We start from the raw sequence: 26,348 nt of genomic DNA on the forward strand, positions 1-26,348 counted from the left end.
GGTCGTCTCACAAACTGCCTGTGGCCCTTGGACCCAAAAAGAACAATTTTACTCTCATCAGTCCACAAAATGTTCCTCCATTTCTCTTTAGGCCAGTTGATGTGTTCTTTGGCAAATTGTAACCTCTTCTGCACATGCCTTTTTTTAACAGAGGGACTTTGCGGGGGATTCTTGAAAATAGATTAGCTTCACACAGACGTCTTCTAACTGTCACAGTACTTACAGGTAACTCCAGACTGTCTTTGATCATCCTGGAGGTGATCATTGGCTGAGCCTTTGCCATTCTGGTTATTCTTCTATCCATTTTGATGGTTGTCTTCCGTTTTCTTCCACGTCTCTCTGGTTTTGCTCTCCATTTTAAGGCATTGGAGATCATTTTAGCTGAACAGCCTATCATTTTTTGCACCTCTTTATAGGTTTTCCCCTCTCTAATCAACTTTTTAATCAAAGTACGCTGTTCTTCTGAACAATGTCTTGAACGACCCATTTTCCTCAGCTTTCAAATGCATGTTCAACAAGTGTTGGCTTCATCCTTAAATAGGGGCCACCTGATTCACACCTGTTTCTTCACAAAATTGATGACCTCAGTGATTGAATGCCACACTGCTATTTTTTTGAACACACCCCTTTCAACTAATTCAACTAATTGCCCAATTGCACAGCCTTAACTTAACTTGTTTGCCACGTAGCAATAAAAAAATATACGAAAAACCTTGATTATTCTGGTTAGTCACATTGTACTGCTATTATTTTGAACAATACTGTATATTGTGCATAGTATGCAAATTTACTTTCTACTGCACATAACCATATGACTTATGTTTAAAATGTGCAGTAGACAAAGGGTACACTTGACTTGATCTAGTTACAGTGAGATGGATGAGCCAACAGCAACTGTATACTGTTTAAAAACAATTTATTAAAATACATTATATATAATAATAGCATAAAGTGCTATATATGCAGTAAGGAGTGTACTAGTAATTTGTCCTAACTACCAGCAGGGGGCGTCTTTGACAATTTACGAAATCTTGATCTGTGAACACACAATTACCACCTGTGTTTACTGAACTCTGCATTTACTTGCTAGGACTATATACTGTACAACATACAACAGTGCATAGTTATTTTTCATTTAAAAGTTGTAGAAGAATACCATAGTTTGCACACTTGGCTTATGTATTTCTTATGCGCTAAGTAGTTTAAAGTGACTCTTTTGTCAGTATGCAGTGTCACTCAGACGCTAGAATCCTACTTTCAGGAAATTTTAGGTCTTTTGTCAGTCTAAATTATTTGTGATTGTTTAATAATTGTTAATGCTAAATTTATTTAGTAGCAAAGTGTGACATAAGTGTTTTCTAATTTATAATTATTACCAATATTATATATATACTATTGAGGGAGGGACTATGTGGAATTTATCATTTAAAGATCTTTTGTCAGTGCAAGACACTTTGAATGAAGTATACAGTGTATTTAAAATATTGAAAAATAACATGTCTTTTAACATATAATTTTCAGCGTATATCTTTATGTACATTTTTAAATTAAATTTTCATGTTTAAAAAAAAAGAAATTTTGAAGCTCAAATCTGTTCATTTGCTTTGGGATTTCAGCTGCTTGGGTCACATTAATAGATGTGTGTTTATATTTTAATATGTCAATGTGAAAATAAAATGAGAAATCCCATGCTGAATAAATTTGAAGGCGATGATACAAAGCTATGAATTAATCCAGCTGTCTGATTTTTTTAAATCACATTTTATTTTTAATAAAACTTCAGTTGAACATTTTTAAATTGTTTTTCTTTATAATCAATCTACAGTACCAATCATCATTTAGAGACAGATGCACAGTGATCAGCAGACACACATGAACACACACACACAGGCTTGTGGATACAGTGCACAGAAACACATTAGATAGAACAGATTTCAAGAACTACAAGCAGATATAAACATACACGACTGAATCTGGTACACTTTAAAGCACACAAAGACACTGAAACATACAGGCATGTCCATAGCACCGCCACTGTGGACATTTCTTTGCTTTAAGCCAGTAAACTAATGCAAGTACCGAAATACGTCTTATAATGTTATTGTAAATGACAAACATAACAGTGTACTATTTTAACTTTGAACATGCAACATCCTGGTATCCAAAATCCATAGCGTGAGGCAATGTTTGGTCTGATAACATTAAATCAAATGGATAATAGGATTGATTATCCATCAGGTTATTTGGTCTTCAAGTCAACAATAATAATAAAGAAAAGACTTGGCACAGAGTGAATCCTGTTATAGGCAAGAATGTCGGCATCCTGTTTTGCTCTTTAACCTTTGACCACTAAAGGGTCACATTTGGTAAAGTATCCATTAGGACAGTGCAACTATGTGAGCAGTGCATGCTTGGTAGCTTAAACTCGACCTGTTAGTGGTTTGGGAGTATTAATATTAGTATTAAGACACATCAGCAGGAAAAATAAAATGGATTTTTGCGTGGCACAGGTTTTGACGTGCATGACTAATAATATATTTGGCATGAACGTCTATGTGCAGTCATGCACGGATGACTTTTCCATGGAAATTGAAAATGCAGCACCAGCACCATTGTTGTAACGTTATTTGTAAGAAAGGCCTTGCTAGTTCCTGCACTTAATAAATGTCTGTCAGTCTGTCCTACTTAAATTTATTGAGACTTAACTGAACAATGCACACAACCATCATCTGTTCCAAAACCTTGTGAGCTACCTAGCAAGACAGCATTTTAAGGCATCAAATGATCTCCCCCAAAAAGCAGACTGCATTGCAATGAGTTTAGTGAAAAAATCATCCAAGAGGAGAGAAATACTTTGATGATAATAAATAACCCATTCATTCAATAATGTTATGTTAAATATACATTAAAAAACTGACTGTTTTGCCCAGTATTTGTGTAAAATTGATTTTTGTGCTTAGGTGTTAGCTTAGCAACATGCTAAACATTATCTAGTAACATGCTAGCTGGGTACGACTACAAGACTTTTCAAATCTAAACAGATTTTTAAACACTAGGCATCATACATTTGCTAACTTGGTTACAGAGGAAAAACTGGGCATCCCTGCCAGTCTATGGTCATTGTAAACTATGATTTTAAGTGAAATCAGTCACCTTAAATCTGCAGACTGACTGACTTTCAGCAACTAGCACAGATTTGTCAAGACTGTAAATTAGGGCAAAAATTTAGACAAAAGTGTTGTATTCAAGCTTTAAGTCAGTGAATAATGATATGGTGCATTGATGCAACACAGAAAAAAAAATATTTGTATATATCTATAAGATATACTAGAAAACTTGTTTTGACTGTTATAAAACTGTATTTTTGACTTTTTTTCCATTGTTTCAACAACTGAGTACCTAATCTAGAATTTTGAACACTAGATTTACACAGAAGACTGAAAGACTTTCTTGACAGTTTTCAGGGTTTATATAATTTCACAAGCCAATGATGAACTGTCATCAGATGACTGAAGATCTCCGGTGTGACTTGATTACAGAATTTGCCATTTCAATTATTATATTTTGGCTGCATTTGTGAGTTAAATAAAAAAAGTAAAACTGGCACATAATATCATTCTCTTGATAGATCATCCACAGCTACCTGAATCTGTTAAACTGTAACTAGATCGAAAATATTGTATCTGGCTAATGTTGGCTAATTTGGCTAATAAAACCAGTCAGATGTGCACCCCAATAAGTTAGTATGCTGCAAAGCTAAGGCAGGAGTCTATGTAGGCAGTTTAGATAGCAAGTTAACTCATCAGGTTTTGGAGCAGAACTAGAGAAACCAGCAAAGGCTTGTGTTGCTTTGTCACAAAGAAGGCACCTATGTAACAGCAGAATACAATACAACAGTGCAAAATGACAGTGAATCACAGTGTTATGAGAGTGTCTATTCATTTGAAATGCGATCATTTGCTATTCTGCGTGAGGGCGGTTTTGTTTAAACTATCTTTGCCTAAAGGGAAAAATGTGCCTTACAACGAGCGATCGAGTCGAATACATCTCCGCTCTCAGAAAAATGCACAGATATCTAAGGACTCACAGTTTGATAGCAGAGCACAGTCACGTATATGCACTCGTACACACACATTAAGACGTATGAACACACAAAACACAGTAGTGTAACGAGATCGCTGCTTGTCTCTCTCTCCTGACATTCCTGTGTGTTATTTCAGTGATAGGACTTGCGCGGCGTACAATTTGAGACGGCAAATGCTGATCTGATCTGCTGATTTCTTGGAAAGGTAGTGTTCAGCCGTGGGCTTCCAAAAGGGTCTGCTCTTCTGCGATTGGTCAGTCTTTTTTCTGACACGGTGCATTGTGGGTATTCTGTGGCACTTGGTACAACTGTCCATCTGTGAGTGTGGCTTGATCAGATGTGCTCTTGGGTGTGTCATAGGCTGAGCTTGCCGATTGGCTGCTGTCTGTCCGAGCCACTAAACCACGCCCCCTGAATGGTAGAGTGCCTCCTGATAGGTGGTTAGCCCTGTCAATCATGATTGGCATGGCATATTCAGTGCCAGACGCAGGAAGGGGCTCAGCGTAAGCATGGTAATGTTCAGGGGGGATAGGAGCATCATACTCAGGGGCATCAGCTTCTTCGGGCTTAAACGTTGACCTTTGTCCAAGAGAGGCCATTGTACCAGTGACAAGTGGTTGGGCGTATTCTACACAGATAGGAAAAGCAGAAAATAGATTGTTCAAGTGTTTGTTTGAGAACATAAAACTAATTTGAACAGTGTGTTTGTATGTGTACCTGCAAGCTCCACCTGGGGTCTCTGGTGGTCTACTCTTGCTGTGGAACTGTAACGAACACAGTCTTCTCCATCCAACTTTGAGGGCAGCAACTGTTTCATACTCTTCCACCACACTAAAACACACATTAAAGCACATTTAATAATTCATGTAGGTGTAAATGCAAAAGACTAAACAATTGAGAACAGACGCACCTGTGCGCTCCCAGTGTGGAAGGTCATAAGTCACCTCTGGGCTTTTCCTGTAAGTACAGATGGTGTCCTTTAAGGCTATTTGCATTAAAACGGTCTTTGCACACTGCGTTGAAATTTTCGCATTTTAAAAAATAAATATGACCTCACGTTGTGTCAATCACGTTTACACACTGCCTCCAAAGCTTGCGTCCGTAATACTAATAAAAATAAAAATTGGGACCAGGTTTGATTTTCTGGGTTACGCATCGGTAGCAAGAATTTTGATAGAAAAGGATGATGAATTTGAAAAAAAACAAACAAACAAACTGAAAAAACACGTACAAAAATTTCAGGCTCAGTGCGCAATGACCTTTAGTTTACATTTTCATGAATGACATGGTTTTAATATTAGGCTAAAATAAAGTAGTCAATGTTTGAAGTGGATCAAAACCTTTCAAAGTTGTCAAAATCAACAAAAACCAAATCAACACCCGTTCTTTCCTTAGGACAACTCTGATTAACTTTTCTGATCCACTTCAAATGTGGACTTCTGTATCATAGCTTAATGATCTATTGGGGATTTTTTCAACTATTTGGATCAAACTATTTATTGAGATATGGAAATGTTTTTACCAACCTGTTCTTCCACAGCCACGAGCAGACCATGACTAACACAAGCGTTGTCAGAACCACCACCAATACAGGAACCAACACTGCCACCAGCGCCACCTCTTTTACATTCACACAGCACATTAATAACATTAATCTAGTGTCAATGAATACTGTTTTGCCTAATTAAATACGAAATAAAAAATGTTGTAAATAATAATAATAATAAATACTGTATTCAGCACTAAACAGTAATGAAAGATGGATTCAACTAATAAAAATTTGGCTATTTCACCCAATTTTTGCATTTTGATTTGTATTTTTTTATAATTCTAAACCTAGCAACATGCTTAAATGAGAAACCTAAATGAGTGCACTTCATATGAGAATCAAATGAAAAGAGAGTTTGCCGCCTACATAAAACGAATTAAAATAAGTTATTTATGAGGTTACATTTCACAAAGAATGCTGCCTAAGGGGCTGTTCACACAGAATATGCTTAAGCCTTCAAGTGTGCTGCTTTTTTATGTAAAAGTGCTAGACAGAAGTGCTTGACTATTGCATTCACTGCTTGCTTATCACAGGATTCTAATAACCTGGTGGTCAATTTAAAAGAAAAAAAAAAAGGTAATTCCATTGCCTTACATTTTTAAACAAAAAAGTGCAATTGGTGTGAACAAAAGGCCCCTAAGAAAGAAGATGCCTATATAGACGCCAAGGCAGCTTACTAAAGTTTATACCAAAGCTCATTTGTTAAATAACTGAATGAAGTGTGTTCTTACCATCGTGAGAGTGTGGAGGCATGGTGGTGTTTCGGATGTTGGGTGTGTGTGTCGTCCTCTCCTGTAGTGGGGGCACTGTGCTTTTTCTGCGAGGGGGAGGAGGGGCTGGATGGAAGGTTCCTGGCCACGCTGACCAACAGAAAGAGATTCAATCATGTTTAGCATGGCTAACTTGCCGAATCGGAGTCTGATTTCTCTGATTAGTCTCACCTGCATAAGGTTGGCAGCCCAGCAGCTCCATTTTAAGGGCGATCCTTTGGTGCCACTGCAAGGGACATATTCGGATGAAGCGCGCTTCAATTGGAGGAATAAAGTTGTTCCGCACTTCCTGGAGATAGTTGGTGTTGCCTTGGAAAATCTGTTACAGAGAAACAAGGACACATTAGCAACAAAGAACATTTGGCCTCAGACCAAGGCCCATCTTATTTACGCCTAATCAATGCTCTTCTCCTTAAGCTCCCTGACAGTCGATGGACATTCATTATTAATGACCACAGAGTGCACTTTAATTTCAGGCTCCTTAAACCTCAGGAATGTAAAACCAATTTTTCTGGAAATATGCAAAGCTTGATGTCATTCTGCAGCAGTTCCAACACCAGCGCCAAAAACCCACCAAACACAAAAGAAGAACAGACAACAAAACAAAATATGCTCTGCTTCAAAACCTACAGAACCGGATCTGCTAGTCAATGTATGGTGCCTCTAATGATTGTCTTGTTTTGGCTTAATTCAATTGCAATAAATTCACGAGTTCACGCTTACAATATAATTAGCTGAGGTATAGTATGCGTATTTGGCGTGCTGTTCGGGGAAGGGCTCAGAGCTTGGGAGGAGATGAGGTGAAGGAAGGATGCTGATAAATCGTCAATGGACAGAGGTAAGTCAGCTATATGTATACTGTGGTATTGATTACTTGATTGTGGTCCACCTGTGTTGATTTAGGCTAAGTTTCTGATGTGCTCCTCCCGAATAGAACATCATTAAAATTTTATAAAATTGCATAGAATATAAGTGCATAAAAATAAAATAAAAGGATAGGGCAAAAAAATTGTAAACCTAGATTTCATTTAACACTTCCAATCCAATCCAAAATTTTACCCAATATTTGTATTTTTAGGTCTTAGCATCAGGTTAACATTAAACATCTTTTTTTTTTTTTTTTTTTTTTTTTTAATGTTGCTTCCAATGTAGAGCATTCTAAATCAGTCATGAATAAAGTTAATGCTGGTTAGAATGCTGTCTTAAAAGATTATGGAACAGATCAAAGCAAACATTATACAAACAATCCTCCATACCTTATTTTTATCTGATCCACCTTGATAGGGTTTCCACTGCTGTCCGTCATGGCTATATAACACCTCATAGGCCGAAACGTAAAACTGATATTCTTGGAGGGTGGAGCCAGTGGTGGTTATACCTGAGAAGCAGAGTCGACTGACTGACCAATCAAATTACAGACGCAAACACACTGATGCCTCTTTCTCTCTCACACACAAACTCTACCTGTTATTTTTTTCTCCTTCTTTAAGTCCACTTGAATCCATTCTTTTATGTCACTGTTGGCTGCAGCCCACGGACGTCCTGATGTTTTGAGGCGAGCCCCTGTGGGGCCCCAGACAGAGGGCTCCTTCCCATGACCGCCCCATTCCCATTCTGAGGAGGCTGTGATCTGAGAGTCACTGACCACCCCCGACTCCAAACCCAAAGTGCCATAGCAACCTTGAGAGAGAGAAAATGAAAGCTTCTATTATTAGATCATCAAGGTGTTGAGCATTTCTGTAGAACTGACAGGAATAAAGAACAAACGTCTTCATTAAATCTTCAAGTTATTTTAACAGATTTTATTTTATTTTTTTACAATTTGGGAAAAACAAAGCATTCTATCAGATACTACACAACCAAGAAATACTCCAAATAGTCAATAGGTTCGACACATTACTGATTCACTTACCACTAGTCTTGAAGGTAAAGAGGCTTGGGGAGAGATTTCCACTGTAAGAGGGAGAGAGAAGCAGAGTTATCATTGTGTCTACTAATCAATCAGTTTATTACATAGAAGAGAAAAAAAAAAACAATTCAACCAAAGAGCGGAATCGAATCTAACTAGATTTGCATTCCCAGAAAGAAATATCAGTGCTTGCAAGGCAGCAAAGTGCTTTAATAAGCTGAAGTTTTGGGCTTTGATTCGGAGTTAATGAAATGCAGCATCAGAGATGTTTTGCACACAGCATGCATCTCGTTTTCCACCAGCTGTGCATGAGAATCAACACACAACGCAAGATCATCTTCACGCTGTAGACACTCATGGATAGCTGCAAATAAATGCATCCAGTATGCAAATGTTAAGCTGTTGCTTAAGCTGTGTTCACGTCATGTCGGAATTACCATAATTACCAGATGACAATTTAGAGCAGTTCAGGTCCCGTTTCTATGGTAACACACGATTCATAATGAAAAGACAGATCCATGTGCTTGCTTTGTTGTTTATGACAGTACTTCATTCACCACATTAACTCACCTCTGTATGCTCTTGTGAAATACTGAAGAACAAAAATTACTATAATAACAATAATATACTTAAGTCAAAGCTTTGATCAAATTTACTTTCCAACTTATAATTACAAATTTAAGAAAAATAGACATGGTTTTTACTTGTTTGAAAACTTGCTATTAGACTAATTCTATACTTGCTAAAAACTATAATGAATATATATATATATATATATATATATATATATATATATATACACATTGTAGAAAGGGGGTTCCTTACAATATTTGGAGGGTCAAATTTTATTTGTGTAAAATTTTGAAAATCACTGCATAGCACAGTTAAAGGGAATTAATTTGCAGAAAAGACTAAGAAAATTTTATTAAGAGGAATTTCAGAACTTCACTGCCTTGCAAGCCCTGTAATCAAATGAAATTGATTTTCCCATGAAGAAAGCAAGCAAGAATGTAAATGGGTTACTCACGGCACAGATGTCACATTGTTGGCCAGCGAGCTTTCGTAGTGTGGGATGCCTTTGCTGCTGACCACACTGATTTGCCCCCCCAGTGTGTTGGAGACCACACCCGCATGAACACCGGCCAGACAGAGAGGAGAAGACTGCAGAAAGAGACGTGAGACATTAAGACAGCTGACACTGACTCACTCACCTAAAACCCACAAGCTGTGACTTGGCATGCTGAGGTCACATCCTTGAAGAAGAATTGCAGTGGTATCATTTATGCCACTGTGATAAAGAATGATGGATGATTCATTTGGCTAACTTCTTCCAGGGTTTAGACTTAGACACACACACACACACACACACACACACATTTAGTTCTCACAGGCCACATACACATTGCACATTTTCAGGAAACACAAATGGGTCTACAACACTATTCAAAAGTTTGACCTCAGTAAGATAAAAAAAATATTCAGCTTTTATTCAGCAAGGACCCATTAGATATCGGTAATGTTACAAATGATTTTTTATTTTAAATAAGTGCTGTTTTTTCCACAAAAAAAAAAAAAAAAAAAAAAAAAAAAAAAAAAAAAATATATATATATATATATATATATATATATATATATATATATATATATATATATATATATATATATATATATATATTTTTTTTTTTTTTTTTTTTTTCAAAACCATTAACCTTTAATCACCCCCATGTTACTCCAAACCTTGTTTTTTTCCCCTTGAATGTTTCAACGGTTTTTGCCATAGAATGAATGTCAAAAGGGTAAAAAAAAAAAAAAAATATATATATATATATATATACACACACACACATACTGTATACAGTGCTTTTTTCATGCTCTACTTTTGAATATTTGAAACCAACTGAAAAATTGGCAGCCAGTCAGCATGAATTCTCAGTGAATTCAGCTGTCAGTTGCAGTTGCCATTCAAATAAATAACCAAATCTGTTTGTGTCCATTAAAAGAATCAGGTCAGATGCAACTTGGTTTTGATTCGTTTTCATTAGTGAATGTTGACTATACAATGCTATTCCGCATGCATTCTGTGGACTACTGATGTAGAGTAGCGATAAAGCTTGCCAGAAAATACAACTCATTTAGCAGCTTATGGGGTGACAGGAAATGTACCACATCTGCCATCTGCTATGGCAGCACATAAAGGACGAAACGCAAGTATCATTTACACACATAATGTGCATCCTAGCCTCTATTTTGTTGAATTAGGGCCTTAAAAAGCTTCTTGTCTTTCTTAATAGGTTCCCTAATGTGTCCAAGAGCTGCACAATTAATCAAATAAACAAATCAAGATTATGTTTACAACAAATATGTCTGCAGTGCATGTGAACGCAACAAAATCAGATTTAGCATTTAAATCAGTCTTATAAGCCTGTCAGCAAGAAAAACAGTCCTAATAAAGAAGTTTTAAACAATCTGATCCACAGATGCGTGTTTTACAGTGCACTCATATTTGCAGTGGCACTCGAATGCACATTATGCTGAAATGATGACTTCCAAACTTCCCAGAAGGACTTCAAGCACTCAGGAGAAAATAACAACCACATCTAACTACAGTGTGTACATGGCCAGAGCCACTAGCTGCCCAACACTGGAATAATAGTAAAATTGCTAGTTTAAAAAGAAAAAAATTACAGTTCTGATTAGACATACACACACAGTTGGGACTCCAAACCAAAAAGAGACCACAAGCACTAGACAAACTCTCAACACCCACACACACCGACACCGCAAACATACACCACTTCCTCCGGGCAAAATAAAACAGCACTCTTGCCACAAACATGCCCATGCACGCACACACACACACAATCGTAAAGGCTTCATATGGGCCCCTCACTAATTCTGAGGGGTGTATCTGAACTGAGAAACAAGACTGTTGTCAGCTGGTCTGCATTAGAAAACCATTCAGCCAAACCTGATCTAACATCTCCCCATGAAACACACTGTCATACACACATAAAAACATGCACACATACATCCAAACACACAGACACGCATACCAACACACCCCTAGGAGACCAAGAGCTTTAAAACTGACACGCAGAATCATTTACAATGACTCAACTTCAGAAGAACGTCTCCTTCACACTCTGTCTTTTGTCTTAAGTTTTGAAACGGGCTCTTAAGTAGAAAACTGCCTATTGCGTTCAAACAGACTAAACGAAATCATCCGAAAGCAAGCAGGAAGCATTAAAGGGGTGATGAGGTCATCAGCAATGACCTAATGTACAGCCAAGACAGTGTGCGGTCGTGCTGAAAGAAAAATACAGCTGACAGCATCTGTGACATGCTTTTCATCATTTTGACTCGTCCCTTTATCTGGAAAAACATTAGTCGATGCACTTATACAGTGTTTTAAATACGCTACTGCTTTGAAAAAACAACCCATTTACCTAAATTTGTTACTTCAGACTTATGTGCCCTCTAGAAGCTTGCGTTCTGCAAGTGAACGTCGCTTGATTGTGCCATCCCAAAGAAGCACAAAGTCACTTTTATGGACTTTTAAATTAAATGTTCCCTCCTGGAACAGGATTCCTTAGCCATCTTCAAGAATCGGCTTAAAACACATCTCTTCCATCTTTATTTGACCCTCTAACTTTAACACTCACTATTCTAATTCTATTCTTTACAAAAAAACAATCTATAATTTTCTTAATTTTTATTCTGTTTTCTTTATATTATATTATTTAAAATCCCATGCTAGGTGTACTGTGTTAACCTAACTGAGACTTGTTATAGCACTTATATATCATTGCTCTTTTTGTTGTTTTTGATTGCTTCCACTGTGCTCATCTGTAAGTCGCTTTGGATAAAAGCGTCTGCTAAATGAATAAATGTAAATGTTAATGTAATGTAAATAACACGTGGTAAACAATATTATAGCTGTGTGATATAATCATTTATTTGTGAACCTGTGCCTGTAAGATAGTTTTCTTTGTTTCTTAATAACCAACTTTCAAAAAAGATGCTATTCATTGAAAAAATTATTTCTGAGTGAATGCCTCCTCACTCATTACATCAATACATATATATTATGTATGGAATGAAGGACAGTTTTTATAAACAGTTCTTAGGAATGACTGAACATTTCAAACATGAAACCATAAGAGAATATCTTCCTTTGAAGAGCTGAATCACTGCAGTTAAAGAGGATAAACAAATCATACAATGCAGAAGCAACAGCATCCGCACTTCTTGTGTCCCTGAGTATGTCTGGTTTGTTTGGAGTCAGATCTTTTCAGTGATCTCAGGCATTCAATGTGGTCACAGTGGTTCTCAAGCTGAGAGCTCACTGGAGAAGAAGATAATCAGTGAATAATGACTTAAATGTTGCTCATGTTCTTCATACAGGATAAAACGACTTGAAATGTATGAGTCATACTGACCACTTTTAAGATGTTTTGCTTCGTTTTTTAAGCTTGAAAGCTTCAGTCCCTGTTCAATTGTAAATGCATGGAACAGAACAACTGAAATGCTTCAGTTTTATCTGGACATTAGGGTATGTTTACAATCCAAGTTATGTAAATGTTATTACCAGCATGATATGCGCAGCCTGATTTTTTATAATTGCACATACTCATGTTCCTTAGTTTGCATGTATACCTAGAAATTTTTGCACTAATGGTTAATCTACAAGGTGTCAAGACCTTGGACCTTGCCATTGTTTCACAGATGAAAAAAAAAGAAAAGGTGTTTGGACAATCATGATTTTTAAAGTTCATTAACAAACATATATTTAGAGATGTTTCCATTGCTGTTGATGACATTAAATAAATATTATTTTCATTAGGTTAGATAATGAGTATAAATCACTCAAATCACTATCTAAACATCTCTCCTTAACCATATGTCTAGCATATGTGTCATGTTTGTCATTTTTAACACTTTTTATTCATCATGTTTGTAGTTCTCTGACACACAATCGGTTGTGTGGAATCTTAGCCTTTAGAGTGTCTATGGATCTGCACTTCATCTTTCCACCAGAAACAGTAAACCAAGACGAGATTTCAACATAAATTTCTACTATTTAGGACACAATCATTCTAACATGTAAATATGTAAATGGAGATGCAGCATGTGTGTTCGGCTTAATGCTTGCACTGACATTCACATTAAAAAAAAATCTAAGTATACCTTGAGCATAAGAAATTAGGAACAACGTCTCCTTTTGCTTTTTTTTTATAAAGTCATACAAGTTTGGATCAACACGAGGGTGAGTGAATAATAAAATAATTTTCATTTATGACTAAACTAACCCTTCAATCTAACATCCACTCAATAGTGGCATACTTACATCTCTGTATCCATGCGGTATGGTTCCCGAAACCTCTCCGAAATCAGTCAGGCATCCAGCAGGACAGAATTTACTGCAAATGCAGGACGGGAATATGAGACACAGACACACATATATGCAAGAACATGAAAACACACACTCCAGACAGCTGTAACCGCGAGTACCTGAACTCCGCTTCACTGAAGTGCTCTCCTTTTTCCAGACAGGTGATGAGATCTGAAGGATGAGAAAAGAGGCACATTTTCTTTGAACCCTCTTGAAACATATTTACCTGGGTCAGATAAAGCAGCACGTCTGATGGTTGCCATGGTGACACTATTGATTAATGTCATCCTTCCACACAAAGATAATACACAAGCATGTGTGTGTGTGTGTGTTTGTGTTATGTGCGCACTGGCCATTCAGTAAGTAAGTGATGTAACAGAGTGGTGTATTGCGTTTCATTTTTGTGGATAAAAGCCTCCATCTGAATGAACAGATCAATACCTATTAGATTTACATCCGTTACTTTTTCCCTTAGTAAATATGAGTGGTGCTGGCCCGTGCAAAACTTCCTGCCACAATGCTGGAATGTGTATGAGTGTGTGTGCGCTTTTCTGGTTCAAGGTATTTTGTGGTGTTATTGTACCCATTACTCACACCCACAGCATGGATTCATCTGTCTCTTTCCTGACTCATGGGAAATATGATCTCTCTCTCTCACACACACACACACACACACACACACACACACAGTCTCGCAGTACTGGGGTAAACAGGTGCAGCTCCCACATGGCAGAGTGAACTCCTGACCTCAGACAGCCCCAGAGGTCAAAGGCCAAATGTCATTGTTAAGACACATCAAACACAGAAGTGCACAGCTGTGATTCCACAGATTTGGAGGCTCAGGATGTACCATGGCGTACGAAGCACATTCACAAATGTGCTTAAACTGCAGTTTGAAACTTTCCTGTAGCATTTGACATTATTAAAAAAATAACTAGCACTTTTGCATATGCATTGGGCATTAGAACTAGAACTATTTGAGCAAACCGCCAACACCATGTCTATACCGGACACAAGAAGCAATATTATATACACGCAGATACATTTTTTCCAAAAAAACTTTTGTACTAATTAGGACCGAAACCGTCCTGGTTTGTTGTTTCACTGTAGAAAGAGAAATGGAACATCTAGATAATTAAAATCTGTTTAACAAACCATGTCATCTGAGTAACCAGACATAACTACAACTAAAAAAGCAATGCAAATGTATTAATAATAAACTTGTGTTTAATTTTAGAGGGACATTAGATAGTTATCGAACTCTGTACTAGCTACATGAAATTTTACGGTAGGTCTTTTGCATACTTTTGCATTATTAAGACATTGGACACTCAATTATATTAATTATATAACAGCAATATAAAAACATTAAACATTAAATCTACATTTAACCATTGAAGATGCTGTCATTTTGAGTGTCAGCACACAGTGACGCAGAGGTCAGGTGAGTGAGAGTCAGAGCTTTCAGAAAATTCAAGTTTTCACAAGTTATAATGACAAGTTCCACAAGGATTAATTATCTTGTAATTATGGTCATTTTGCATGCCATGAACACACGTATGCATTCATAAGTGTCAAAACTGAAGTACACTTTAGGTGTCTCTAAGTATATAACAATCCCATGTTTATCTTATGGACATGGATGATCATTTTTAATCATGCAGCATATTTAGACCAGGTATACTATTACTTAATTGCTATTATGAATAAACGTCTACAAGTCATTTTTTGAAATAGTCACACTGATTTTTACTGTAAAGCTGTTTGGTTGGAAGCAATTTGTTTTTAATAAAGCGCTATATAAATAACTTTGACTTGACGTTCTAAGCAATCAGACTTGCTATGTAAATCCAACTGATATTGAAAAGTGGCCTGAGCTACAACTTGGGACAAGAAAATAGATTTGGCCAAATAAGTGATCACCCAGCATAAGCCCACAACCCTCTAGCAACATGACGCATTTTGAACTCTGTGACATTTTTGTACTGAATGGCACAAGAACCAACAGCCATTACATAATTTCCTCTCATTTTAAATTAATTTAAACTATTGACTCAACTGTTAAATTAACTGCCTGTCATGCATTAAGCTCTCCGGACGCACCCTGGAACCAGGAAAAACCCTAACACCCTTACTGTCAGAAACATACTCCCGAAATAATCTTTGTAATCAGGTTCACATGTCGTCCCTCAGTCTCATCTGAACAAACACACACAGTTACCATAGCAGCTTCTTTATGGATCTTGAGACACATCCAAGCCTGCTTCAACACTAATTCATACAAACACAAGCTTTCACACATACAGCACAATAAGTACACCACCATTTAAACGTTCTTCTATGAAATCAATACTTTTGTTCAGTAAGGATGTGTTCAACTGATCCACAATGACAGTAAAAGACATTCATAATGTCCCAAAATACTTCTATTTTAAATAAATGCTGTTCCTTTGAACTGTCTATACACAGATTCCACTAAAAGAATATAAAGCAGCTGTTTTCAGCACTGATAATAGTGAGAAGTGTTTCTTGACTGCTTACCTGTTTGCTGACTACTGGTGTAGGAGAGGAAGAGGCCACGGCCGTTGTTGTGTGGTCCACTCATGAACTGCACTGTGACCTGATGCCCCTCCGACTGTATGACAGCGTCTCTCCATTTTATCCCTCCACAATACTTCACTGCAGAAAGAGAAATGGAAATCATTTTAAATTCTTTTCCATTTACTCATCAGCACTAGTGTGCATTAGTGGGTGGTTTTAAAACAGGCCATAAAACAGTATAAAACAGAAACTTGTATTTTTATTGCAACATATATACAGTAATTTACATGTATTTACTTTATTATTTCTATATTTATAACTTATATATTATTTTAACATTAAGGTAACATCAACGTTATATATATATATATATATATATATATATATATATATATATATATATATATATATATATATATATATATATATATATATATATATATATATATTCTGACCTTTTTTCTCAGAAATGTGAGATATAAACACCCAGTTGAGAGTTATAAAGTCAGAATTGCGAGATATAAAGTCTATATATATATTGCAAACTAAGTTTCCTCATTTTATATTAGAAGTATAAATGTGACTGAAGACTAGAAAAAAAACAACAACAAATGCACATTGCATTCACCAATTTCCGTTCTCCCCAGTCCGTGGCCATTATAGAGTCGCAGGTAAGAAACTTGGCAGTTGTTTGTGTCTATGTCAAGATCCGCAATGCGCACAAGGATTGTGTGTGTGGTGTTCACGCTGATCTCCCATTCACACACAGAGTTTGAGGGATAGGACAGAGGGTACCCCAGAGACGCCAGACTCCCACTGCCCACACCCAGCACTGTGTGTCCACAGCCGTCCCCTGAAAACAATCAGAAATGATCATACATTTAACAAAATAACAGCATGGAATTCTTTGTTAGTTTAATGGAAATTACAGTATAATCTGGATTCGGTTCAATCACCATAATTTGATTAAATTTGCATAACCCACTAAGGCAGGGGATCTGAACTCTGGCCATCGATGTCCACTTTCCTGCAGAGATTATCTCCAACCTTGATCAGACTCACTTGCCTGTAACTCTCTATTAATCCTGTTCCGAATTTTGTCTTAATTATGCACAGAATGTTTTGCCACTTAAAACTAAAATTTCATTTGGTAAAAGGTTTTGCTTGAAAGTTGAGCTCCTCGTTGAATCTTTAGAGATGGAGAAAGAGAGAGAGAGAGAGAGAGAGAGAGAGAGGACAGAGTGATGAGATCGCATTGCATTGCAGCTGCTTGCGCTGCCTGTCACACGTTTACAGACCGAATGAAACTCAGCTTGCGATGTTGTTACATAATCCTTGCTGGACACTATTCAGACCCCCAGAGCAAAAAACAACAGCCCCATCCACACACACACACACACACACACCTCTATTCTCAATGTTTCCCCTAGCTTTACTACACCCACACAAACCTTACATTTCCAAAGTTTTATGCACAGAGAGTACTGTCAGCTGTCACAGTCACACCGAAAAGACTAATTCAGACACAGTCAACTATATATTTCAGATAATGATCTGTATAAGAAACTGGGGTCACATTTTATATTCGGTGGCCTTAACTACTATGTACTCGCATTAAAAATAAGTGCAAAATACTTATTGTGTTTCGTATTGTATTGCAAAACAATACACTTTTGCTGCTTTTGAGGTGGGATGCGGGTGAGGTTAGAGACAGGTTTGGTGGTATGAGTAGCTTTAAGGATCGGTTAAGGTTTAAGCGATGGGTCAACAGTGTAATTATAAATGTAATTACAAAATTTAAATACAGATGTAATAGGTATTTTGTAAAAATATAAATACAATGTAAAAACATGTATTTTTTTTATTTACACAATAACACAATGTACACAATAAATGCATTGTACCAAATAATTCATTTAAATGTAAGTACAGTAGTTAAGGTCACCTAACATAAAGAGGGACTGAAATTAGGCTAGTGGTCACATGTATTCCTGACTACATTTCTCAGGGTAGGTATATATGTAGAATCCAGTTTCTGTATAAATAAAAACCTGAAAGACTTGACTACAACATTTTTATTTTATTTTTTTCACCATTATTGCCCAATAATAATGACACTTAAACCTTTAGTGACAACATGCCCCTATACAAATTCTACTGGAATTTGTATTATTTGCTTGGAGGATAAAATTCACAATAAGTACTCATGATGATTTTGAACTCCTTGGTCATCAACGTGGCTGCACCCTTTTGTGGCACCTCACTTCATGCAGAATCAGAATCAGTTTTTTTTTTCATCTCATGTGAGAGGGCATAATTTATAATATTTCTCAAAGGTGCTGTTTCCTTACATGTAAAACTACTTCTCGAGTTAAGCTCAGATTGCTTGAGAAGGACTATATCTGCAATACGTGTGCTGTTAGTTTCTCTGTTTTAAATACAACAGCTTGACACTGGACAGCACATGAACTCACTACATATTTGGGAGAGCAGCGGGGGCAGCGCGTTGCGTCATCACGTTCTTCTGTTGACCCAGCTGTAGCACAGCAACAGTGTAACTATACAACACACACTCCGTTACTGAGCTGAGCTGTTTACACAGTGAAATAATCACAGGTTCGGTTCTCGTTCCGTGTGCTGGTTAGCTACTGGTATCCCGATCAAACAAACGATGTGTGATATTAATGAACCGAGCCCGGGTTTGAACCAATAAACGGTCAAATTGCCAGTCTGTGTCTTTAACCGCTACACCACACCACCCCAAGAGTTTGTTGTGAAACCGCAATCAGTCCTAAACCCAATGGTGGGTAGGCAGTTTAAGAGAAGTTGAGCAACTACTAAAACTTGAACCCCCTCTGAAGATCACGTACCCTTCTGCGCCCGCGAGCTTCTGGCACCGAGGAGAAGGATGAAGACGATCAGGATGAAGACCGCAGCCCCTCCGGTCCCTCTGCCCTCCTTTACCGACGCGTCCATCCCAGCAGCCTGCAGTCCGAGTGCATAATGCAGAAGAGTCCTGATCCAGTCTTGAGCCACAGTCCTGATAAGAGTGCGCCAGTGAGTGTGTGTGTGTGTGTGTGTGTTTAGTGTCAGGACGGTTTTATTGACGCTTCCCGAACTCTGGAGCGTCACACCGCTGGAACAAACACGGGCTCTTCATTCCCCGATCTATTACACGACTTCCTCAACTTCCGCTCCTCCCACCACACAGCGGCCCCTAGATGGGAATTCTGTGGTATTCCATACATTGTTGTGGAAGGGATAAGGAGAAATCAGCTATTTGATTTTGCCTTACGGGAAGACATGTTGCGAAACAAAATGTAAACACGACTCGAGTCAAAATATTTAATTATTATTATTATTAGCCTAGCTGACGTTGTATAGGCTATTAAGACTGTAAAAGCTGTGCATTATAATTACATGTAATACATTTTCTTCTTCTTCTTCTTCTTCTTAGGAGAAACTGCAAATAAGCTATTCTTTGTAAATAAACTAATGAAGAAAATAATTGAATTCCCCTAAAATATATCTTATAAATATATCAGACAGAAAATATGTCTTAACATACTGTGAATATAACACAGCCCAAATGAAAACAAATAAATAAAAAATACAATAGTTAGTAGCTAAATAGGTCCTACTATAGTGTTGTTGAACCATACGATAAGAAAGTTCTAGAATTATTTTTTATTTTACTGGTAATTAGGTAATATAACAAATTGTAATAGGCTATAAATAGATTACTTTACCCAGTACTGTACTAAGTTTTCTACAACTATACGGTTTATTGTACTACGGCACACTACGGATTTTACTAGTAAAAACTAAAGTATATTACATTATTTATTACAGTTTATTAGTTCACTATAGTTAATACTACAGTAGACTATGCTGTGGAATTCATTAACAACGTTTTGTAAATACGATAGTATATACTGTATAATATACACTTTACTATAGTATGGTTCAAAAACAATATAGTATTAACTATAAATTACTTTTTTTCATGTGGGAGTAGCTATTTTGTTTTTCTGGTTGACATATAATGTTTGTATGATATAAGATGATAAACCAATTTATTAAAAAAAAAAAAAAAAAAAAAACCCTGTGTGACCTTGTTGAACTCGTTGGTAAAATACAGATTGAGTAGACCTTTGAATGAGCTGTTGTTGTTTTTTAACGAGTTTGTATTTGTTAGATATTTAATTATATATTTTTTTCTTTCAAAGATACTTGTTTATACTTCTGTTTAATGCAGGTCTGTTGAAGCACTGAACTCGCTCACTTGGCTGGTAGCTTTATAAAGTCTGATTTCTCAAAGAACCACAGAAAAAAAAGTGTTACTGAAGCTCACAACTGTGAATATGAAATTTGACTAAAATTATTATAAGATCAATTATGTATGAAGTCAGTGGTTTGGAGGTTTTATGTCACATTCTATTGCAGATGAAAACGTAGATGTTATAGAGTTTAACTGAGTGAAAATCATAGGCTACACTACATTTCAAGCTTTTAGTTTCTACGAATCAAAGAGCCAATACATAAACATGGACTTTGATTGTTATCACTAGCATACATTTAGTTCAAATTCTAAGTTACTTTCAACTTTAATATAAAAACTGTCAAACAGCACAGATACCATAAAGAAGCATATGTTTCTACAAAGACGAGTTAAAAATGTATGCAAAATCTCTTCTGAGTATTTGCTGACAATTAATATTTTTATAATAATAATAATAATAATAATAACATTAATAATAATAATAAGTAGGGCTTCTATTTTGATGTAAATATTTTCTCTCTCTCTCTCTCTTTTTGATGCCTCAGAGTAAACAAGTTTGCTTATTTTGGTCGAAATATCTAAGAAGGTTTTAGGTTGTATTTGTTTTTCTCAGATTCTTCTCTCTCCCTCTCTCTGTCTGTCTCATTGTTTGTCGCTATATCTAATTTCCTTTCTTTCTGTCCTTGGGATAACTCAGTGGTGAATCAGAGTCCTTCAGCCAAGGCTGTTATCTTTTATTTTACAGCAAGGTCTGCTCTGCACGTCCACATTCTCTCTGTGAAGGACATTAGAAATAGCAGAGAATCGTTCATTCTGACGCTATGTCTCCACCTAGTGGTAAAGTGCTGCTTGTTAAATTAGGAACACGACTGCCACACCGTGGTAATACGAGGTAATGCAATGCCCCAAATTACTTATTTATTTTTAGCTAATTAGAACCCACGCAGTTATGTATATCGTTGTATAAAAAAAAAAAAAAAAAAAAAAAAAATAATAATAATATGCAATATTGATAATAATACGTACGGTAATTTCATTAGCATCAAATTATATTAGAATGAAGGATCATGTGATACTGGAGACTAGAGTAATGGCTGCTAAAAAAATCAGCTTTGCCATTGGGATAAATTACATTTTAAAATAGTTTGAATCTAAGTGTGGCTTAAATATACTTTTTTTGGACACTGTATCAAAGACAAATCCACAATCATATACATTGACAGATTGGTGCTATAATCTTTGTGCTGTTCAGTAGTCTGTTGGAGGCATATTGTTGGACTAAAAATCTTGTGCTTGAGTCTCTGTTCTCGTCTCACACTATTCTGTCCTGCCGTGCTTGTCAAACACAGATGAACAAACTTCACATCTCATTTTTTTCTTTTGTTCATTCCATCATTTTTTTACTTTTTCTAGCCTACTAGATATTTCTGCCATTCTTTGACTTCACACTTCAGTAGCTCCAAAAGTACAATGGCACTTTTACATAACATTTTGGAAGTCATGCTGTATTTATACTATGGTATTCTATGAAAGATCTTATGAGAATCATGTATGTTTATTGTAAAAACTGAAAATAAACCTGCTAATTAATCCAAATGGTTCTATTGGCTTTATTAATCTGTTTAAACAGACTTGTCATGGATTTTGACATTGAATATTATTATTATTATTATTATTATTTTTATTTTTATTTTTTTTGTGCTTGGTCTGGATCTCTAACTCTGATATCTATATGCATGTGTAATACCATATATACCTTATTACATGTAACTCAAGCGGAATTAAAAGATACCGTGTTACCACAATACACTTTCAGCCTTAAAGCACAAGACTTGATAAACTGCTTTCAGATCTGTTTAAGGCACTCCAGCTCATTAGCAAAGAAGAGACAGAGTGAATCTCCTCTGGCTCCCTGACCTCTGAGAGCCGACATTGATCATCAGCACCACGGTGGCCAATTCAGACAGTCTATCAAAACAAAGAGCTCAGCAGAGCAGCCCAGAAGACGTAGATCACACTGTCTGTGTTTCAGCACTGCTCTGCAGCTGGGAGACACGAGCACATCAGTCACAATACTCAGAGCTTTGAGCGTTTCATCAAACAGTAGACAGAGGACCCAGAATATTTAATGGGCTCCTGTCTGTTCAATACAGTTCACTTTTTGCCCACCTTTAAATATTTAGGTCATATTCTAGATGACAGTTTGCCTTTTAAACCCTATATTAATAATTTTGTTTAAAAAATGAGTGAGGTTTCTATTAAAAAATAAAATAAATAGGTCCCAGCAACAAGGAATTTTGTGGTAATACTGCTTCTTCATTTCTGATGCTTGACACAAGTTATTAGCTGTGTAATGATTTATTTCTGCATGTAGACTGCAGGTTTAACTCATCTAACAGTATGCGGAGGTGGATGGACCATTTTGGCTGTTTAATTGCTACATATTTATTTATGAAGTACTAATTGCAGTTCATATCTTACATTATATGCAAATTTTCAGTGAAGTTTAAATTGCAACCTACAATAAAACTATGAGCTTTCAATGCATACGTAGGCCTGCTGAGTTTGGAAGGAAATAACCCTTTCTTTTAGAAAAAGATTTTTAAAAACATTTAATAGTTAATGGTTTTATGACATTTTTAAAAAACATTTTTTATGTAGGCTAGTCATCCCTGCCGAGGTCCTTTTGTTGGTTAATGCTGGTCCTTTGCTGGTTTATGCTGGACTTTTGCTGGTTTATGATGGTCCTTCTGCTGGTTTATGCTGGTCCTTTGCTGGTTTATGCTGGACTTTTGCTGGTTTATCATGGTCCTTTTTTCTGGTTTATGCTGGTCCTTTTGCTGGTTTATGCTGGTCCTTTTGCTGGTTTATGCTGGTCCTTTGCTGGTTTATGCTGGACTTTTGCTGGTTTATCATGGTCCTTTTGCTGGTTTATGCTGGTCCTTTGCTGGTTTATGCTGGACTTTTGCTGGTTTATGATGGTCCTTCGCTTGTTTATGCTGGTTTATGATGGTCCTTTTGCTGATCCTTTGCTGGTTTATTCTGGTCCTTTGCTGGTTTATGCTGGTCCTTTGCTGGTTTATTCTGGTCCTTTGCTGGTTTATGATGGTCCTTTTGCTGGTTTATGATGGTCCTTTGCTGGTCCTTTGCTGGTTTATTCTGGTCCTTTGCTGGTTTATTCTGGTCCTTTGCTGGTTTATGCTGGTCCTTTGCTGGTTTATTTTGGTCATTTGCTGGTTTATGCTGGTCCTTTGCTGGTTTATGCTGGTCCCTTGCTGGTTTAAGATGGTCCTTTGCTGGTTTATGATGGTCCTTTTGCTGATTTATGCTGGTCCTTTGTTGGTTTATTCTGGTCCTTTGCTGGTTTATGCTGGTCCTTTGCTGGTTTATTCTGGTCCTTTGCTGGTTTATGCTGGTCCTTTGCTGGTTTATGATGGTCCTTTGCTGGTTTATTCTGGTCCTTTGCCTGGTTTATGATGGTCTTTTTGCTGATCCTTTGCTGGTTTATGCTGGTCCTTTGATGGTTTATGATGGTCCTTTTTCTGGTTTATAAAGGTCCTTTGCTGGTGCATGCTGGTCCTTTGCTGGTATATTCTGGTCCTTTGCTGGTTTATGCTGGTCCTTTGTTGGTTTATACTGGTCCTTTTGCTGGTTTGTGCTGGTCCTTTGCCAGCACATGACCAGCATAAACCAACAAAAGGTCCAACATAAACCAACATCCCAGTGATTTTTCGACTCCATATGAAAGAAAGGAGCATTTAGGTGAGCTCTTGATAATTCCACTAATAAGCCATTTAAACAGTGGGTCGTGTCATGAGGCCATGTCATGAGGGACAAAATGAAATGAAATGCATCAGCCGCCACCCCCAGGCAACTAATTCCCCCACTCTACACACACCTGTCGGGTGAGGGCAAGGGATAAAGTTTTTTACTGCAGATATAGAGAACATATAGGACACTCATATAAATAGAAAAATATGCGCGCACACACACCCACACACACACACCTCGTAAATAACAAGCAATATTCTATGATGATATTTTTATTTTCCAGCTGAATGTGTGAGGTATATGGAACAGATTTACTCCCAAGGTCAAGGCACAGTTGTGTGTGTGTGTGTGTGTGTGTCCCACCTGTATGTGTCCCTGTCACTCACAGCTAAAAATGACTCCTCAACTGTCACTTACTCACAGAGTGTGGTCCAGTGGTCCATCTCATAAGTTCATGTGTCACAGTATCTTCCTGTTCACTTGAGGAGAATATTTATTGATTCTGTCTTTTCTGGAGGATAAACTGCAGCATAAGTTCAGATGATGTCTAAAACCCTTCTGTAGATATTAATCTAACTCCGGTGGTATAGATAAGACACCATGTGTGGAGTTAGATGCCATGGTTAATATATGAATTAAAAGTGTGTAAAATAATTTTATTTTATCCAGACTGTTTGTGACAGATTTGACAGAATAACAGGTTGATTTTTTTCTACCCGTCAACTTTGCAGGATTGATGGAGAAATGTCAAAATTAAATAGCTGAACTGAAGATCTGCTCAGAAAATGGCACAAACTTTCAAAAAACAGGTTTGGAGCAAATTTAAGATATTCTATATAAGAGAACAAAGTGGTAATTTATTTATTTAGTTTTGCTTCTGGGCTGATGGGAAAACCATGTTAAAGTATTAAAACATTGTAGAAAAATCTGGGAACATACTCCAATTACTGTACATGTATCTGTGGATTTACAGGTTGAGTTGAGAAATAGACCATTGTGACCCTGGACCACAAAACCAGTCAGAATCTGATCACAATATTGAGAAAATCGCCTTTAAAGTTGTCCAAATGAATTTCTTAGCAATGTGTATCACTAATAAAAAATGTATTATTGATAAATTAAAGGTTGTAAATTAAAAAAATATACTCATGGAACATGATCTTTATTTAATTTCCTAATGATGTTTGGCATAAAAGAACATCCAATAATTTTTACTCATGCAATGTATTGTTGTTTTTGTGTTTTGTGGTCCAGGGTCACGTTTACTCTGAACGCCAGTCCTGCTTGAACATCTGAAATTCCTAATAAGAATTCTGTATAGACTTGGTTGAAGCAGATAGACCAGTTGTCCCCTTGGTCCATCTGGTTTCTCTTCTTCTCTCTTTCTCTGTATGATTTTCTCAGTACTCTTTCATTCCTACTTCATGTGTATTTTCCTTTCCAGCAAGCATGGATTCCCACTGTAAACGCAGCCCTCTGAACACACATGTCTTCCTTGATTCAGTCAACCTTAACTCACATATACACATCTATACACACACATCCCTTCATTCCAATAAACAGTATGCCTGTTTAACCTTAAGGTCAGAGAGTGTCCACCTGTCAGTCACTTTCACTGTGGAAGCATTTGTTTAATTTGTGGGGAGATTTGGTTGGATTCAGACTTTATGGGTTGCAGAAGAGAAAAGTCTGACCACCATGCTGTAACATTTCCTGAATGCTGAGGTCTAAGCAGACCACAGTTAGGAACTTTATATTATATTATATTATATTATATTATATTATATTATATTATATTATATTATATTATATTATATTATATTATATTATATTATATTATATTATATTATATTATATTATATTATATTATATTATATTATATTATATTATATCATGTAGTAACAACTTATCAGACTAAGTGGTGTCTGCAAACACATTTTCTCAGAACTTGATTTTTCACTCTTGTTTGTCAACCACAATGTGTCCACTATGTATCATTTAAAATGTAAGATTTATTTTATAGTTTATCAATTTGCTGAAAGTAGTTTGC

At 36.6% G+C, this 26,348-nt stretch overlaps 1 protein-coding gene across 1 annotated transcript; it reads right to left on the bottom strand.

Moving 5' to 3' along the window:
* Positions 1–1,742: 1,742 nt before the first annotated feature.
* On the bottom strand, positions 1,743–19,432 carry LOC113108114 (discoidin, CUB and LCCL domain-containing protein 2-like). The gene is made up of 15 exons (XM_026270937.1): positions 19,116–19,432; positions 16,874–17,098; positions 16,246–16,383; positions 13,824–13,875; positions 13,660–13,732; positions 9,340–9,473; positions 8,316–8,356; positions 7,868–8,083; positions 7,660–7,781; positions 6,575–6,722; positions 6,365–6,493; positions 5,611–5,704; positions 4,995–5,041; positions 4,802–4,915; positions 1,743–4,712 (listed from the first exon to the last, which is right to left on the bottom strand). Exons 1-15 carry the CDS (start codon positions 19,219–19,221, stop codon positions 4,339–4,341), a joined length of 2,013 nt encoding a protein of 670 aa, XP_026126722.1. The 5' UTR covers positions 19,222–19,432; the 3' UTR covers positions 1,743–4,338.
* Positions 19,433–26,348: the final 6,916 nt, after the last annotated feature.

The sequence above is a fragment of the Carassius auratus genome, chromosome 9 (assembly GCF_003368295.1).
Source record: "Carassius auratus strain Wakin chromosome 9, ASM336829v1, whole genome shotgun sequence".
Classification (NCBI taxonomy): domain Eukaryota; kingdom Metazoa; phylum Chordata; class Actinopteri; order Cypriniformes; family Cyprinidae; genus Carassius; species Carassius auratus.